The sequence below is a fragment of the Sebastes umbrosus genome, chromosome 6 (genome assembly GCF_015220745.1).
Source record: "Sebastes umbrosus isolate fSebUmb1 chromosome 6, fSebUmb1.pri, whole genome shotgun sequence".
NCBI lineage: Eukaryota > Metazoa > Chordata > Actinopteri > Perciformes > Sebastidae > Sebastes > Sebastes umbrosus.
The window spans coordinates 26323409-26339656 of NC_051274.1; the positions used below are offsets into that span (position 1 = coordinate 26323409).

Genomic DNA, 16248 nt, shown 5'->3' on the forward strand with positions numbered 1-16248 from the left:
TGTGTAGCACCTCTTGCTCAGAGATGATATTCAGATGATTGATTGGCCGCTATCATACTTGACGTTTCAAAACATTTTGCAGCCTCTGCCTGTTTTACACATTAAAGTCACAGTGAAAAGGAAGGTACAGCATATTTAGCTTCTGTACTGGGACGTATTCCCCAGTGAAACTGAATATTTGAGCGGTGTACAGTAACAAGAGGGATTTAAATCAAATCCTTCGCATTTGATTGGACTGCTAAAAAGAGGGCGGGCTTAGAATGTGGCGCGATATGGAGCTACAGAGGACTGTGGCTCCTCACAAACCTTGCTTGTCGCTAAAGTTGCAGATTGATTGATGGATGATATTATTGGCTGAAATTGGGTGGTACTAGCTTACGTAAGCACACTTCATATTTTGTTTAAAGGAAGAAAAGATTATTGGATTTTGATATAAAAATACGAAGAAATTGATATTTTGTGATCTAAAAGGATCTTTAAGTGATCTTTAATTTCCACTCACTTAATCACTTACCATTATTATTATCATTATCATCATCATCAGTATTTTTATTATTATTATTATGATAGTTATTTTGTCTCTTTGTTTTGCTGTTCCTCCTTGCTTTTAATTATCTTATTTCTTCTCTTTTCTTTTTTTATTTATTTATTTTCCCCCCTCACATAAAAATGTTGCTTTTGGACATACATATGCCGATTATGTTACGGTATGTTCTTTGTGTAATTTATTGATATTGCATGATGCAATGATTTTGTATTTTGGAGAACAACCTTTAATTGAATCAATAAATAAAAAGTAAAAATTGTGCTTTCATTAAATTGATCTGTCCGCCCACAGTTGTACCTGCTCCAGTTGTTGCCGTAGGTCCTGCAGCTGGTAGACGTCATCCTCCATGTACATGTCCCTCATCTCCAGCATCTCAGACCTCAACTCCTCCATCTCATCCTGGAGGCAGGGAAGAAGAGAGAATATATAAGTGCATCTGTCATTTTAACATTACTCCTCCGATATCAACCTGCAGGGAAAGAGCTGTTAAGTGTTGTAGAGACTTCTAACTGACTGTAACTCAAAGTGCTGACAGCATTATGAGCACATACTGTATGTGGGCCATAAAGGGAATCTTAAATGTTTAATAGGAGTCTAAAGAGCTGTAAGCATCTTTGTCCTATATGCAAGACAATCATCATCATCATCAAAAAATCATCATCCATTAACTTTGATCGTAATCCAGCCCATCAATCGCTGCTTGCCGTCATTAGCCACCACATCTTCGTCTTCATCATCCAACAGCCTTTACAACTATTACTGTGTTCTTAAAATTAACTACTGTGTAATATTCTCTCAAGTCAGATAAAAGAGGTCATCAGAAATAGAGATCTACATGTTGTAAGTAGCAGAATGGTGCACTCGGTAATATGATACGATACTGTATTGATTCTCCTTTCTCTCTCCCACCCAGAAGGTCAAAGGTCATGGTCGGGTTATCAGATTACCTTAGAGGAGACTCTTAACAGTCCCTGCAGGGAAATTGAGAGCAAAGGAAAGGAAATTCCTACACTCTAAAAGATATGAAGTAAAGATATCTCACAAACGTTTTCAAAAACACTCAAAAATAAGCCAGATTGTGTGATTTATTTACAGTAGTGTTGTTATCTACCTCTCTTATTGACATATTAGAGATGAATTATTCACGTCAGCCTGACAGCATGAATTGCATCATCCCTCTGAATCGTGTTTAAGGTGTAGCTCTTGTATTGGCGTGTTTTTGCACTGAGATGAACCACACCCCACCAGAAGAAGTCTGGGTCGCTGGGCTTTATGGGACACCAGATGGGGCGTTACACAACAGTGTGCTTTCAAGAGTGTGTAATGTGTGTGTGGGGGCAAAAATCAGTGTGTGTGATGTGTAAGCAAAGTAAGCAAAAGGAGTACAAGCGGCTGTCGTAGTAGTAGTAGTAATAGCGCTGTCAGAATGTACTAGAGTGGATAATGTGGGTCAGCCTCTGCAGAGCTCCGACTGTAGCAACACTGAGCTCTGGGGATGTTTATGCGTGTGTGAGTAAAAAAGACAGCAAGAAAGGGAGTGAGTGTTGTAGGGTGTGTCTACGTTGCTACTAGCTGCAGTATAAACAATTTGTGTGAGTATTGATCATAAACATGTTAACAATTAGGTAACATAACGTGTGTGGTTTAGCATGCGGCAAACAGTGTGCTTGTGTGTGAGTGCAATCTTGTGAAGGAGATTTGTTGATCGAGCTAAAATTGACTGCAGCAAGAAGCAATATGTAGGACACTGACCACTACACTACACATCTGCAATACAGAGGGGAGAAACGAGGCAGAGATTAAATTAAAAACAGAAAGAAGGAAAGAGAAAGAAAAGGAAGGAAAGACTAAAAAAAGATCAGAGAAGTAAAGGTAAGGAGGGACATGGATGTAAAGGAAAGAAGAGAATGAAAAGGAGGGGAGGAGAGGAAAAGACAAAAAGAAAGGAAAGAAACAGAAAGAAAGAGAAAGGGAAGGAGAAAGAGAAAGAAAAAATGGAAGCCAAGGACAGGGAAGGGGAAAGAAAGGGGAATAACAGGGATGGGAAAAACAGAGCATGAAATAAATGTAGACAGGGAGGGAGATAAAACACGACGGCAGAGAGTGAGAAAGTGAGGACACGAAACGAGGGAATCGCAAGTTAATGTGGCGAGAGACTGAGAGAGAGAGCGAGGTGGTCCACTGACCTGCTTTACACAGCTAACTAAAGAAGAACAGGGAAGATGGTTTATGTCTTTGGAGCGAACAAGCCAGTCTGGAGATTGAATCAACCAATCAGATGTCAGATTTTAGCTAGAATCAGAGCTCAAGCACATCTGCTGTGATAACAGTCCGTCTAGCGGAACCTCTAAGGGCACTTTCACAAGCAATAGTCTGTTTTTTTTAGAGTGAAATTGATTATTTTGGTTTATTTTCTATTTGGTCTGGTTCAGTTTCCCAGTGCACAAATTAAAGCGAACCACATAAAAAGAGCTGCCACTTCTATGCAGGGAATCACAGACTTTAAAATATTGCTCTCGAAGTGTTTTCACTTTGACTCGGCACTGATCTACTGAGCGCACGAATCCCTCCTCCTCCAGTTTATCTTGAATGACTTTACAAATATCACAAATTTGCGGACTTTATTTAGCATATTTTGTAAGTTCTCTGTATCTCGTGCAGAAGTCCAGGTCAGTCCTGTAGCTTTATATTCACCGTACAGGCATGAGAGTGGTATTGATCTTCTCATAAATAAGTGTATTTTCCAAAATGTCAAATCACTCCTTTTAAGACACTGATATTTTATCTGTTAGCCGTATTGCACTACACTACCACATACTAAACATTTTGCTGTCTTTAGTTGGAAACGGGTCATGCTCTTAAATATACACATGTACACCGGATCTGGATGGATATTGAGTTAATATAGAAGCATGACACAAGAAACATAAAAGCTGCCATCATGTGTCGGTCTGTCACGTACTATATCTTCAAAAATATAAGATATTTATATAAGATTAGCACATCAGAGAAGGAAAATCGACCTAAATTCAATGTGATTAATAACTATTTCATAAAAGTTTATGAAAAGGGAATATTTAAAAGACTTCAAGATTCAGAAAACTGCCTCAAGACAATGAGGAAAATAAACTGAAGCCAGCAGTACAAGCATTAATAATACCACATAAGTGACACGTACAATTTGATCAGAGGATATTGAGCAGTTGAACTATTGACCTGTACTTCCAAAGCAAATCTTTGCGATGTCAAATATTGTGAATATTGAAAGATAGTGGTGAGAAGGCTAAAACAGTCATCTATACAAGCTTGTCCTGCACAGACGCTCAGCTATTACATTAAATTGTGGTCTCAGGAAAGACATTCCTACAAATTAAGCTCAGAAAAGCCCATCTTTGTGTCTCTGTCAGGTTCAGCTGTAACACGAGGTCAGCAGTAAAGATCTACATGTTGTTTATCATGTCTAAGCACAGCATGCGGGCCCAAATGATTATTTGATTAACTGTTGGGGTTCCTGCTGTGTGAGAGCTGCTTCAACGAGGTGTGTGGATGGTAGAAATGACAGACAATCAATCAAACTGTTAGCACGTCACCCAGCAATAAGCATGTTCTGGCTGCAGGAAAGAAGGACATTAGTAGTTAGGGCTGCAGGTATAGTAGCTGGAAGACTTGATTGTTAACCACATGTTCTCTCGTAGCTTCAACAATATTAAACATAAACATCTTGCACACTGAAATATGAATTCATAATTACAAAAGTTCCAACAGCTGTTAGCTGTCTTGATCTCCTAATTACCAACCAAATGGGAAACAGTAGCTGCACCAACAAAGCGTCCAGCATATTGATATGCACTACATGAAGCTATAGTCAGAGATAGACAAGACATAAAAGTCTGCACTGACAGAGACAAAGGATGAGCATTACGGATGGAAATAGAGAGAGGGACTTGGAGAGCGTGAATAAGAAGCTGGATCTAGAAATAAATCAGACACAGAGCGAGATATTGAGGGGGAGCCTGACACCACAGCAGCATGTTGTTTTCATCTTCTGATTACTAACCAGGTGTTCCTCACAGCTGCGACAACAGACACACTGCAAGGCCTCCCATGAGGCTTTGGGGTGGTCCAATAAGGTAGCTCTGTTACATGCTGTCCTATATATTCAGGCATCAGCTACAGACACACACAGAAATATGCACACATGCATACACACTAGAGCTGCAACGGTTAATCCGATTAGTTGTCAACTATTAAATTATTGCCAACTATTTTGATAATCGATTATTGGGTTTGAGTAGTCTTTAAGAAAAAAAAAGTTTAAATTCTCTGATTCCAGCTTCTTAAATGTTAATATTTTCTGGTTTCTTTACTCCTCTATGACAGTAAACTTAATATCTTTGAGTTGTGGACAAAACAAGACATTTGAGGGCATCATGTTGGGCTTTGAGAAACTTTGATCAACATTTTTTCACCATTTTCTGTCATTTTATAGACCACTTTTGCATTTGTAGGACTAGCCTCTGCGGTCTAGCCAAAAAAAATTCACCATAGTGATCAATAAAAAACCTTCTGTTGTGTGGAGCCATCTACAGGGTGAAGGTTCACAAAGAATCTAAATTCTGTTACAGAAGCTCCCTGAGAAAAGACGAGGTGGTCCTCCTGTTTAGCAAAGTGCTGTTGATCAATCACCCTCCACAATCAATCCTTGACAATTATTGGCTTGTCTGGTAACTGCCAGTTAGTGCTTAGGGACATGCTAATATAATTGATCCTTCTCTCTAATCAATCAATCACAGGGCTGGATGGATCTGCTTGACCGGTGGATCCACGTAATAAATCACATTCCTGTGGGAGCTGAGAGATGCCTTCAGTATCAAAGTCTGGTGACAGTGAGTCCAGGTACGTGATGAAGCAGTGATGGGCTGGTTATTATTTAGAGTGCTGATGTTTTAGTGTTTGTCAGTTTAACAGAACATGAAGTCAAATTTTCTGAATACATGATTTTGACCATTTTATGGGGAAAAAATGTAATCTAATACCTTGGTAAATTAGCAGCAAGACACTGAAGCTTTCAGTGAAATCTGACTCACAGACTGACAACCCCTCAGGCTGTTGAGTAAAATTACACCCTCACTTCCATTATATGAGCTGGCGGAAACACAATGGGCAACACTGACTGGCAAATGATGTTGAAAAGCCACTATCTGCCCAAAATACCACATCCACACATTATTATCTAACTCTTTTCAGTATTTCACATTTCCTCTTCATTGCACGTGCAGATATTTATTATGAAACATGCCGTTTTGAGGCTACAAGGCTGCATGTTTTGCTCATTGTTATGCTGCTGAGGGTGCAGACTCTCTCTATTCATAACATCATCATCATCATCATCATCATCATCCTTGTAATGAGTAGCCTTGGATGGCATCCAAAGGCTTCTCTACACACATGGGAAACTAGTCAGAGTGAACTGGTAAAAAAAGATATTTTTAGGAGGTATATGGTTGAGGAAGAGTTGTGATAAGGGTTGGTTTATATCTACTTTTTAACTCTGGATGGATATGTGGGTTGTAAATAAACTTAGGATGCGTATATTGTGGTTTTAGCTGACGTGTCGCCTCACTGTTTTGAGCGATGCTCATTCATGTCTATGTAGAGCGAGCACAAGCGCGACTGACTTTACATGAACGAGCATCGCTCAAAACAGTGAGGCGACACACGTCAGCTAAAACCACAATATCACTCTATATTTCACCTGCTTGGCAGTAATGTTAGCTGACCAGACGAAGGTCTCTCCATGAATCACTGCTGATACTAGTGTTGGCTTTTCCTGCTTCAGCAAAAGCGGGTCGGTGCCGGGGCTGAAGCAGGAAGAGAAACGTAATCGTCTCCCAACTGCGCCCGCAGGGAGACACCGGCAACCGGTCGGAGGCAATGACCATTCTTGCTGCGGAGCCCCGTCTCTTCACAAGACACGGGAAACCTCTGTTGGTCTGGAGGAGCTGTAGCTTTTATTTCTGCACAAAGGTCCACTGTACATTCACTAGATATTCTCAGAGATACTAACTCTTCTGCAGTGTGGAGTGAGCGCGCGTGCTCGTCTAGAGGTGGAAGCGAGACAGCGAGAATGCGCGCGGTGTGTGAGTGAAGGCAAGCAGGCAGAGGAGCAGAGACTCCGGCCACATGCGAGCGCGCATATGCGAGCGCGCAGTGGACGTTTGGGATCCCGACACCGGTACATTTATACGCTTAAAAACTTACAAACAGTCCCTTTAACGGCCACAGGTGTCGCTGTTAACAAGCATTTCTGATTCTTACAAACAGTCCCTTTAAACTTTTCCCATGGGGGAAGTTTTAATTCATATTACTGATACTTACTTTGAGGTAATCATTCTCAGATCTCAGCTCTTCTATCTCCCGGACAAACTCCTCATGCATGCCGTCCATAAACTCCTCTGTGAGGTCTGAGAAAGCCAGTGATGTGCTGGCAGGCACCCTGCTGTCATACGAGGTGACCGAGCGCTCCTCGCCGGGGGAGACGCTCCCTTCTCCGGTCTCCACGGCAACGCAGAGCCGGTCCTTGTAGTCCCTCTCCGCGGAGGAGGAGCAGGTGGTCTTGTTGGCGGCGTGTTGGCCAGCTCTGTCCGACAACACACCATCCCTGAGCGGCTTGTCTCCGTCCAACCCACCACCACCACCACCTCGGCTGCTCCTCGACTCGGCGTCGCTGCTCACAGCGTCCGCGGAGAGCTTGTTTTCCTCGGAGGCGCAGTCCGACAGCTCGGAGCTGCTGTCGGTCGGAGAGAGCTTCTCGGTGGCGCAGCCGGAGTCCTTGGAGAGATCATCGGATCCAATACTGGCGTCCGACACCTTCCTGGTGCTCTTGGCCGCCTTGGCTGCTTTAGACGACGCAGAAGAAGAGGATTTACCTGCCTGTTTACCACCACCACCACCACCGCCGCTCTTCTCCGCTTTACCGTCCTTTCCAGCAACACTTCCCCCGGAGCTGCGCCTTGAAACGCGGCTCCCCAGGTGGATATTTCCCGGCTTCACGCTCAGCGTCGGCGTCCCAATCCCTCCGCGGATCTTGGTGAGCGACCAACCGGCTACATCCTTCGGTCTGGCCGGAGACGGAGCTCGGTTTACCTTCTTCTTCTTCTTCTCGGACACCACCGCAGAGAGCTCCGCAGCGGCAGCAGCTTCAGGCCGGTGTGAGACCGCGTGTTGCCCGCTGTCCGAGCGCTCCGTCCCGCCTCCGCTTTCCATCTTCTGCCGGAGATGGAGTCTCCGTTCTTTGGGCGAGGCGAAGGCGAGGTGAGCCGGAGAGTTATGGACATCAACCTCCTTTGTTTTTGTCATTCATTCCGTTTAAACAAGAGCAAAAAATGAAATGAAACCTCCTATATGTTGTGGTGGAAACAGGGAGGCAGGAGTTGTGGATAAACAACACAAGAGGAGCTGCAGCCACGATGAGAGATCCTGGAGAGCAACAAGGCGGAGAAGAAGCAGGAAGCAGGAGTCCAAAAAACCGGCACAAACGCAACATATAATCTCGTTTTCCAGTAGTATTCCTCTTTGTTCTGATAGATCCTCCTCTCCTCTCCTCTCCTCTCCTCTCCTCTCTGCAGGATATCTGTCTCTGGAGTTGTGGGTGAGAACAGAGAGGCAGTGTGGTGGATATGGTCTCCTCTCTCTCTCTCTCTCTTCCTCTTCCTCTCCCTCCGCCCAGATAACGGGATGTAGCCCTGGAGGAGAGAGAGATTGTGTGAATCTCACTTCTGCAGCTCTCTGTCGCCACCATTGCATGATATTAGAAGGAGCAGGCAAAATAAAGTGTATGGATGCTCTGAGAGATGCATGAAGGGCAGGATTCACCATGCTTTAAAGCCAAAGCTATATGTAGTCAATAACAAAATAGGATATAGGGGCAATTTATGTACAGGTCAGTGTATGAAAAACCAATTGGTTAATGTGTGGCCCCAAAATTACACTATAGGCTATCCATTTACTATTTGTGCTAGACCCCTCATCGCCACCTTGCTTCTGTCTGCACACTGTCTGCATTCATTATTTATGTTTAATTTTAATGGATAGATATTTAAACTAGGGCTGATAATGGATTATAATATTTATTAATTAATCACACATTTTTTATCTGTTTCAAAATGTACCTTAAAGGAAGATTTGTCTGTGGCCCCAAAATTACACTATAGGCTATCCATTTACTATTTGTGCTAGACCCCTCATCGCCACCTTGCTTCTGTCTGCACACTGTCAGCATTCATTATTTATGTTTAATTTTAATGGATAGATATTTAAACTAGGGCTGATAATGGATTATAATATTTATTAATTAATCACACATTTTTTTATCTGTTCAAAATGTACCTTAAAGGAAGATTTGTCAAGTTGTTCAAACATTATCATTTAATTCCCGGCTACAGGGGGGGGGGCGAACATAATCTCTATAAACAGATTCTGCATTCACATGTAGAATCTGTGAAATATTTACACATTTTTTTTATCTGTTCAAAATGTACCTTAAAGGAAGATTTGTCAAGTATTTAATACTCTTATCAACATTGGAGTGGGCAAATATGCTTGCTTTATGCAAATGTGTGTATATATTTATTATTGGAAATTAATTAACAACACAAAACAATGTTAAATGGACTTGCAATTATATAGAGCTTTTCTAGTCTTCCGGCCACTCAAAGCGCTTTACACTACATGTCAGTATTCACCTATTCGCACACTGATTCGCAGAGGCTATTAAGGTGTCAACTTTGCCCATCAGGTTCTAATCTAAATACTCATTCTTACACCAAAGCCAGCGGGAGCAATTTGGGGTTAAGTGTCTTGCTCAAGGACACATTGACATGTGACCGGAGCAGCTGGGGATCAAACCACCGACCTTCCGATGGGTGGACAACCTGCTCTATCCTCTGAGCCACAGTCGCCCAGTGACAGATATTGTCCAGAAACCCCCACAGGTACTGCATTTTGCATAAAAAAAACATGCTCAAATCATAACATGGCAAACTGAAGCCCAACAGGCAACAACAGCTGTCAGTGTGTCAGTGTGCTGACTTGACTATGACTTGCCCCAAACGGCATGTGATTATCATAAAGTGGGCATGTCTGTAAAGGGGAGACTCGTGGGTACCCATAGAACCCATTTTCATTCACATATCTTGAGGTCAGAGGTCAAGGGACCCCTTTGAAAATGGCCATGACAATTTTTCCTCGTCAAAATTTTGCGCAAGTTTGGAGCGTTATTTAGCCTCCTTTGCGACAAACTGATATGACATGGTTGGTACTAATGGATTCCTTAGATTCTATCTTCATTCTAGGTTTAAAACTGAGCCCACTACAACCTCTGAAATATCAATTGCGTTAAAGAAATTAGTGGCATTAAAACGAATGTGCATTATTTTAATATTTTATTATATTATTAAGGGATCAACAAAGTGATTACAGTTCCTCCTTACGTGGACATGAATGCCAATGGATAAGACATTTCACTAAAAACCCCAAATATCAACCACGTGGTGGCGCTAGAGGGAAAGTCAGGGGATCACCAAAGTCATTAGGATCCGTCCTCTGGGAACCATGACTGTTTGGACCTAACCATGACAATCCGTTCAATAGTTGCTGAGACATTCCACTAAAAGCCCAAAATGTCCTGTGTATGAAACAAATAAACCGTTTTGGAAATAGTGACATCATGACCCGATCATACTGTCCCAAAATGTTATGTAACATTCCCTTAAACAGCATGTTTCTCAGTACATATATAGCCTGTATATACAGAGCAAGTAGGAACCATTACGTTGATGGGTAAAAATGTGTTTCTGCAGAATTTTCCACAAGTGACAGGGACGTTATGTCATCTCCAGCCATTAACAGATGATGCATTTCATTATTAAAGCTAAAAAGCAGAGTGGGACCTCCTCCTCTGCTGCCATCTATTCCCTATCTCTAATAATAACCATATTCATGTTTCTCCTCCCCGTCCGTGTGTGCTGTTTCCTCTTTAGTATGATTACACACAATTACATCCCATTATAACTTCCATGTTAATGCAACAACATCTCTTTTCATATTTACTCTCTGATCTGGATTTTTTTTGTCTCTATTGTGGCTGTTTGTGAAACCGTGACCATCATCAGATTAAAGACTACTCATCACAGAACCAATGCAAGATGTCGATATGGTCTGCGGTGGCAGAATCACACTCTATGAATGATTTATGAGCAGTAACTCTAGAACGGCCAACGCAGAATTAGAGCAGATAGAATAGATTTTACCACTCAGGGATTTGTTATGTACCAGTATAGAGTGGTGCAGGGATGACATATTTTTGTAGGCCAACCCGGAAGTTTGAATCACACAGGTTCCCTCGACTAAAAGCCAAATGGATTTTTCCATTGGGTTTTGGATTATGCAGAAAATAAGCTCTGTGGCAAACAAACGTTTATGACAAGATAATCTCCACAAATGAAACACTGCTTTTATGACTTTTGAGGCGTAAATGCAATCGCCAGAAGTAAAAAGCTAACGTTATGCTATAAACGAACTACACCACAGTTGCATGAGCGTGAGTAAAATGAGGCTGTAAAGGCGGATGTGTCGACATGATGACGTTTTGTAGTCTCTATTATTTGACACATTCAAACCCAGCTGCTGTATGAATTCAAAAACACGGCGTGACCAACTTTAAAAAGACAAAATTTTAGTTTAGTCCAGATATTTATGGCACAGTATTTCATGTCAGGTAAACCTCACCTCGTCAACATTTAGTGCCCATGTGCAGTTGGTGACATAGCTTAATCTTTGGGAGCGTTCAAGATAAAAAGACAAAACCATTTGTCTCTAAAGTGAACAATGTGGACATATAATAATGTAAGCAGCATAACATATATCTGTTGTCATTAAGAGTTTTAAGGGGTTAAAGAAACAGTGTGTAACATTTAGGGGGATCTATTAGTAGATATGGAATATAATATTAATAAGTATGTTTTCTATAGTTTATAATCACCTGAAAATATGAATCATTGTGTTTTCATTACCTTACAATGAGGCGTTTATATCTACATATGGAGCGGATCCTCTTCACGGAGCCGGCCGCCATGTTTCTACAGTAGCCCAGGCCACATTAACTCTCCTACACACTTGGCACACGGGAGAGCTCTCAGTTGGTTGCAATGTGCAACCTCACCACTTGATGATGCCAGATCCTACACACTGCACCTTTAAAGAAAGAAAAAAAGAACTTAAAAGAAAAAATCTGATGTGTTTTTTCACCAAACTTTCCATTATAGTCACCTTTTCTTACTTCTGTGACATTTTTAAATCCCTTGGCAGTGATCTTACATGCAGTGATCATACATCATGCAGTCTTTAAATCATTCAAGGCCTATCATCCTGCCACAGAACTACATCTGATAGACTGTACATCTTCACGCACACCAGAAATACTGAATGGCTGCCAATAAAAGGCTCAACAACTGTCAACATCTGTTGTTTTAAACACTTAGTGTCTGGAATTCCTCTCATGAGGAAAACCCTCTTGTGCAAAGGAAGTGAAGCATTTGACATTTCTGGTTTGTTTTGCCAATAAGAAAAAAAATAACGGCTTTGTGTAGTAAGCATGCAAGCTTCTTATTGTACTGTAGCTGAATGGTGACAGAATCAAACTGACAGAAAAGAACAACATCTAAGTAAATCAAAGTAAAAGATGTCACAGCACTGTCTACACTGTTCGATATTTGGAGACATCAAATTAAAAATACTATTATTGCGAAGCAACAATACTATAAAATCATCTCTTAATTCATATGTGGAATTTCCATGATAATAGGCCCGTTTCACAGCAGACATTTTAGTTTCTAGTTACTATTATTATCTACAACTGTGCTTTTCCTATTGTGACATGTCAAAATATCGTCTGTGAAAACAGCCTATTTTGACGAAATCTTCCTGCAGTGATATTGCACAAACCGTAGTCCATTTACATGAGAGGTCCACTGTGCATTTTAATTCTATGCTCAAATTGTACACTTATCAAGGATCCAATTCAACATGGAAATTGCAATTTGGAGAAGAGGAATGGATCTTTGAATCATTAATGAACAGGCCATCCATTGTTGCATATAGGGGGGTGGTAAAAGGCATTCATTAAATAATTAAGCAGAAACCCAAGTGCTACACAAACAGCCAGGCCCCCACTAATAAGCCTATACAAAACACAAGTTAGTGTAGCAAATTCACAATGAAGTGAAATACCTGTATCAGAACAGCAGTATTGCAACCATCCATGCAACGTCATTGATGGTAACTCTTTGTAAAATACAAAGTGACATTAATTAGGCCCACCACTATACCCTCTAACACACATATTAATACCTGTCGTTTTTCATTTTACTTAATCCTGTCAGCAGAATAGGGTTGTTATGTGTAGCTAGGCAAAAAATCTGCACACTGTTCCCTCCTTTTAATGAAATAGTTCAGAGTCACCCAGTATGAGAGCACAGCATGCTAACCTTGCTTTAGCTTGTCAGTAAAATCATATCTGGTGGTTAGCATTTTTCAGTGTGTGCACAGCTGTAACTCTCACAATAACCGTTCAGGAAGCATATAAGTTGTTCCAAATTGAAATTCATGTATTTAAAAATACTAAATGCAACCAGTCTAAGCCTGTTCTCTGTTCTCATTGTTGTGTGTCTTTATAGAGGCGTAGCTAGGCAATGATGAAACAAAATTAAGTAAAGTAGGCACAACAAAATATAAAACTACTTAACTACTTCATCTCAAATGCCATTCTGCCTGCTTACCTGTATCTCTTCTGCTCACCTAGTTTAGCCCGTGAGCCAACACCGTGTCCCGGTGTGGCCGTTGCCATGCAATAGCAACGTCTTGGAGCCATAGGTGAGAGTTAGGCAAGTAGTGAGGACCAGTGAAAGTAGTCCATCCTGGAGGATGTGGCTGACTTCTGAAACAAAGGTACTACCTCTACACTAAGCCCCTACACCTATGGCACTAGCAGCTATTGATATCTATCTACAACAGTAGGCCTACACGCCAATTGAGCCATACAAACACCACAAAGCAAAGACACACCGGACAGCCAAAAAGTAAGAAAATAATTATTAGAGGATGTTAAAGCTGTAAAAATTAGATCATACCAGAAAACATATAATTCTACATCACAATCATTCAAATTGACCAAGTACATGCATTTCTTTAAGAAAAACCTTCTCTGCAGCCATTTTTCAAAATGGCTGCAGAGAAGGTTTTTCAAGATTTTCAAGTGGCAAATCGTTTATATTTGCTAAGTGTCCCATCGGGAATCCCCATGCCAAATTTGGTGCTTGTATCACTATTTGCATGATTTTTCCACTATCCGCTCCACTAGCAGGCCCAAGTCGCAGCGACCACGGCGGGTCGTTGATTCAGTCACAGTCATGGTGTGAAGGGGTTAGAGTATAATATATAAATGAGTTACGCTAGTTTGGGGAGAAGGCAGCCCAGCTGCTGCTGCTGTTGATGAACCAGTTGTTACTGTTACAGTAACTGCTACAGTTGTTCTGTTTCCCTCTCTCTGACATTCACCATCCATTCTGTTGCTAGGGGAACAGCGTTGTTCCAAGTTTACTTCCTGTCAGCTGATGCATTAACAAACATTGCAACAGGAAATACAAAGGGGCCCATTTAGATTGTTTATGTTATCAAGTTTGAAAAGGTCTATAGGATAAAACAGGGTTATAATTTTAAACTAAAAATATATTATGAGATATTATAAAAGATAAATGATATTATATAAATGCAAAGTGAGTTTTTTACACAATTCTAGTAAACATACATGCATTTTTTGGCTAACGTCTATAAATGTTACATCATTTTCTAGTTGCGCTCAAAGTAGGCTATATAGACCCTTCATCTTCTGCTACTCCATCACTGCATGCAGCAGGTGGGTTTAATCAAGTTGGTTTGTTTATATCATGAAATTGAGTTGTTATTATTATTATTGAAAATCCCAGTTGAATTCTTATTGGTATTTCTTTTTTTTTTTTTTTTTACCAATAATGTGTTATGTTTCTGAGCAACATACACAATGGGTATATAACTATGTGCATGCATGTCTGTCCAAAGATGGGGACTTGGACTCAAGTGAAGTTGGATGCAGGGTTATTGTGATATATTCCAGTAAGGTAAGAGCCTGAGGTAAGCAGTGAATGGGAGGTATGAGGAAGGAATTGGTGGCAAGGGGGGCATCCTGAACAGATTTCACCTTGGGCTCCAAAGATGATGGCAACTGTGAAAAATGTGCCATGGACAGTTTAAATGCTCTGGGCATCCCTGTGCTGTGGACACAGAGTGTTCTCTGTCAGAAACCAGACAGGCAACCGGCCAGCATGGCAGACTGGCGGCCAGTTAGCCAGTCATCTGCTGCTCATTTTTTATTTTGCTGTGACACAATGGGTGAATCTGCTCAAAGTGGTTTCTGTCTAATTCAGTCATGTAGATTCTTGTATAGGTTTGAAACAAGGGTGTTTTCAGGGTCTTAATTTTGCTTCATTAGTTGCTTCCTTGATCCCACTCATTGAATCAATCAGCCATTCAACCTCTCATCAAGAATGTGGGTGTTTGAACGCCTCACTGGCACCATGATGCCTCCCACCAACCTGCTGTCGTTTAGGCCTCGATTGAAGACTGGAGGGAGGAAACCCAGCTGACCAACCAGCAAATACTCGTTAATTAACACTGAGCATATTTTACTAATTAACTGTGAAAAAACACCCTAATGTGCCTTTCATTGCCGTCCAATCTGGGTATTAGAGTGCATGATTTCCAGTCTGCTTGGCAGAGAGGAAAAAAAAAAAGACGATAATAGAAATTTGCTGTCCTTGCAAGTTATCTCCAGTCCAGTAATTGGAAAGCAGTGGGTGTGTTGGTGGTTATGAAGACGAGCTGCATCAGCAGTGCCACTGCTAGCGAGGACAGATACATTACTTCTATATCTGCCCTCCTTTTATTTCATTGTTGCTGTTATGTACTTTATGAAATACTAAATTTCAGAACATCCTCAGCTTGTAATTATTTTCTGAAATTGGATTTTTTTTTTTTCATTAACCACAAGTTCTTTGTCTTATTAATATTATTTTATAGAAAACTCAGGTACTGTCAGTCCAATTTTCTGATTGAGAGACACATTCATTTAAAAAGGGTATGTTAAGGTGATAAAATGTCTATACCAGGATGACATTACTGTATGTTTGCTGCGTATTTCCTTAATTTTCTTTAACAAAAATGTTCAGAAAAATCCCCAGTTTCTTAAAGGAATAGTTTGACATTTTAGGAAAATTGTTTTTACAGTCAAACAAATCACGTTTCATCACTGTGCTACTGAAGTGGACTATACCTCTTCGTGGGTCTTCCCTTAAAGACTAAAAATAGTGGTTCTGCAGCAGTGTTGTCAGCTTCAGTCGATTATGTTGAATCCCTCTGTTAGAGTCCGAGGGGAATTTTGAGTCTCATGTGGCCAGCTTTATCTGGAATAACAAGTTTCTCCTCAGATCTCCCTCCCTGCTGGCTACAGTAGATGGCCTATTTATAATGATATCAAATCTCAGACCTTCTGCCGACTGCTGGATCTCGCCTGGGGCTCCTCAAACGTGTGCAGTGTATGTATGTGTATG

General features: G+C 41.0%; 1 protein-coding gene across 1 annotated transcript in view; it reads right to left on the reverse strand.

The window, feature by feature from the left end:
* Nucleotides 1–8591, reverse strand: part of soga1 (suppressor of glucose, autophagy associated 1) — a 104049-nt gene extending 95458 nt beyond the window's left edge. Inside the window, exons 1-2 of the mRNA XM_037772417.1 lie at nt 6926–8591; nt 845–946 (exon numbers count right to left, since the gene is read on the reverse strand). Of these exons, the coding sequence (XP_037628345.1) occupies nt 845–946; nt 6926–7906 (1083 nt within the window). The 5' untranslated portion in view covers nt 7907–8591. The remainder of the gene's footprint in view (nt 1–844; nt 947–6925) is intronic.
* Nucleotides 8592–16248: the final 7657 nt, after the last annotated feature.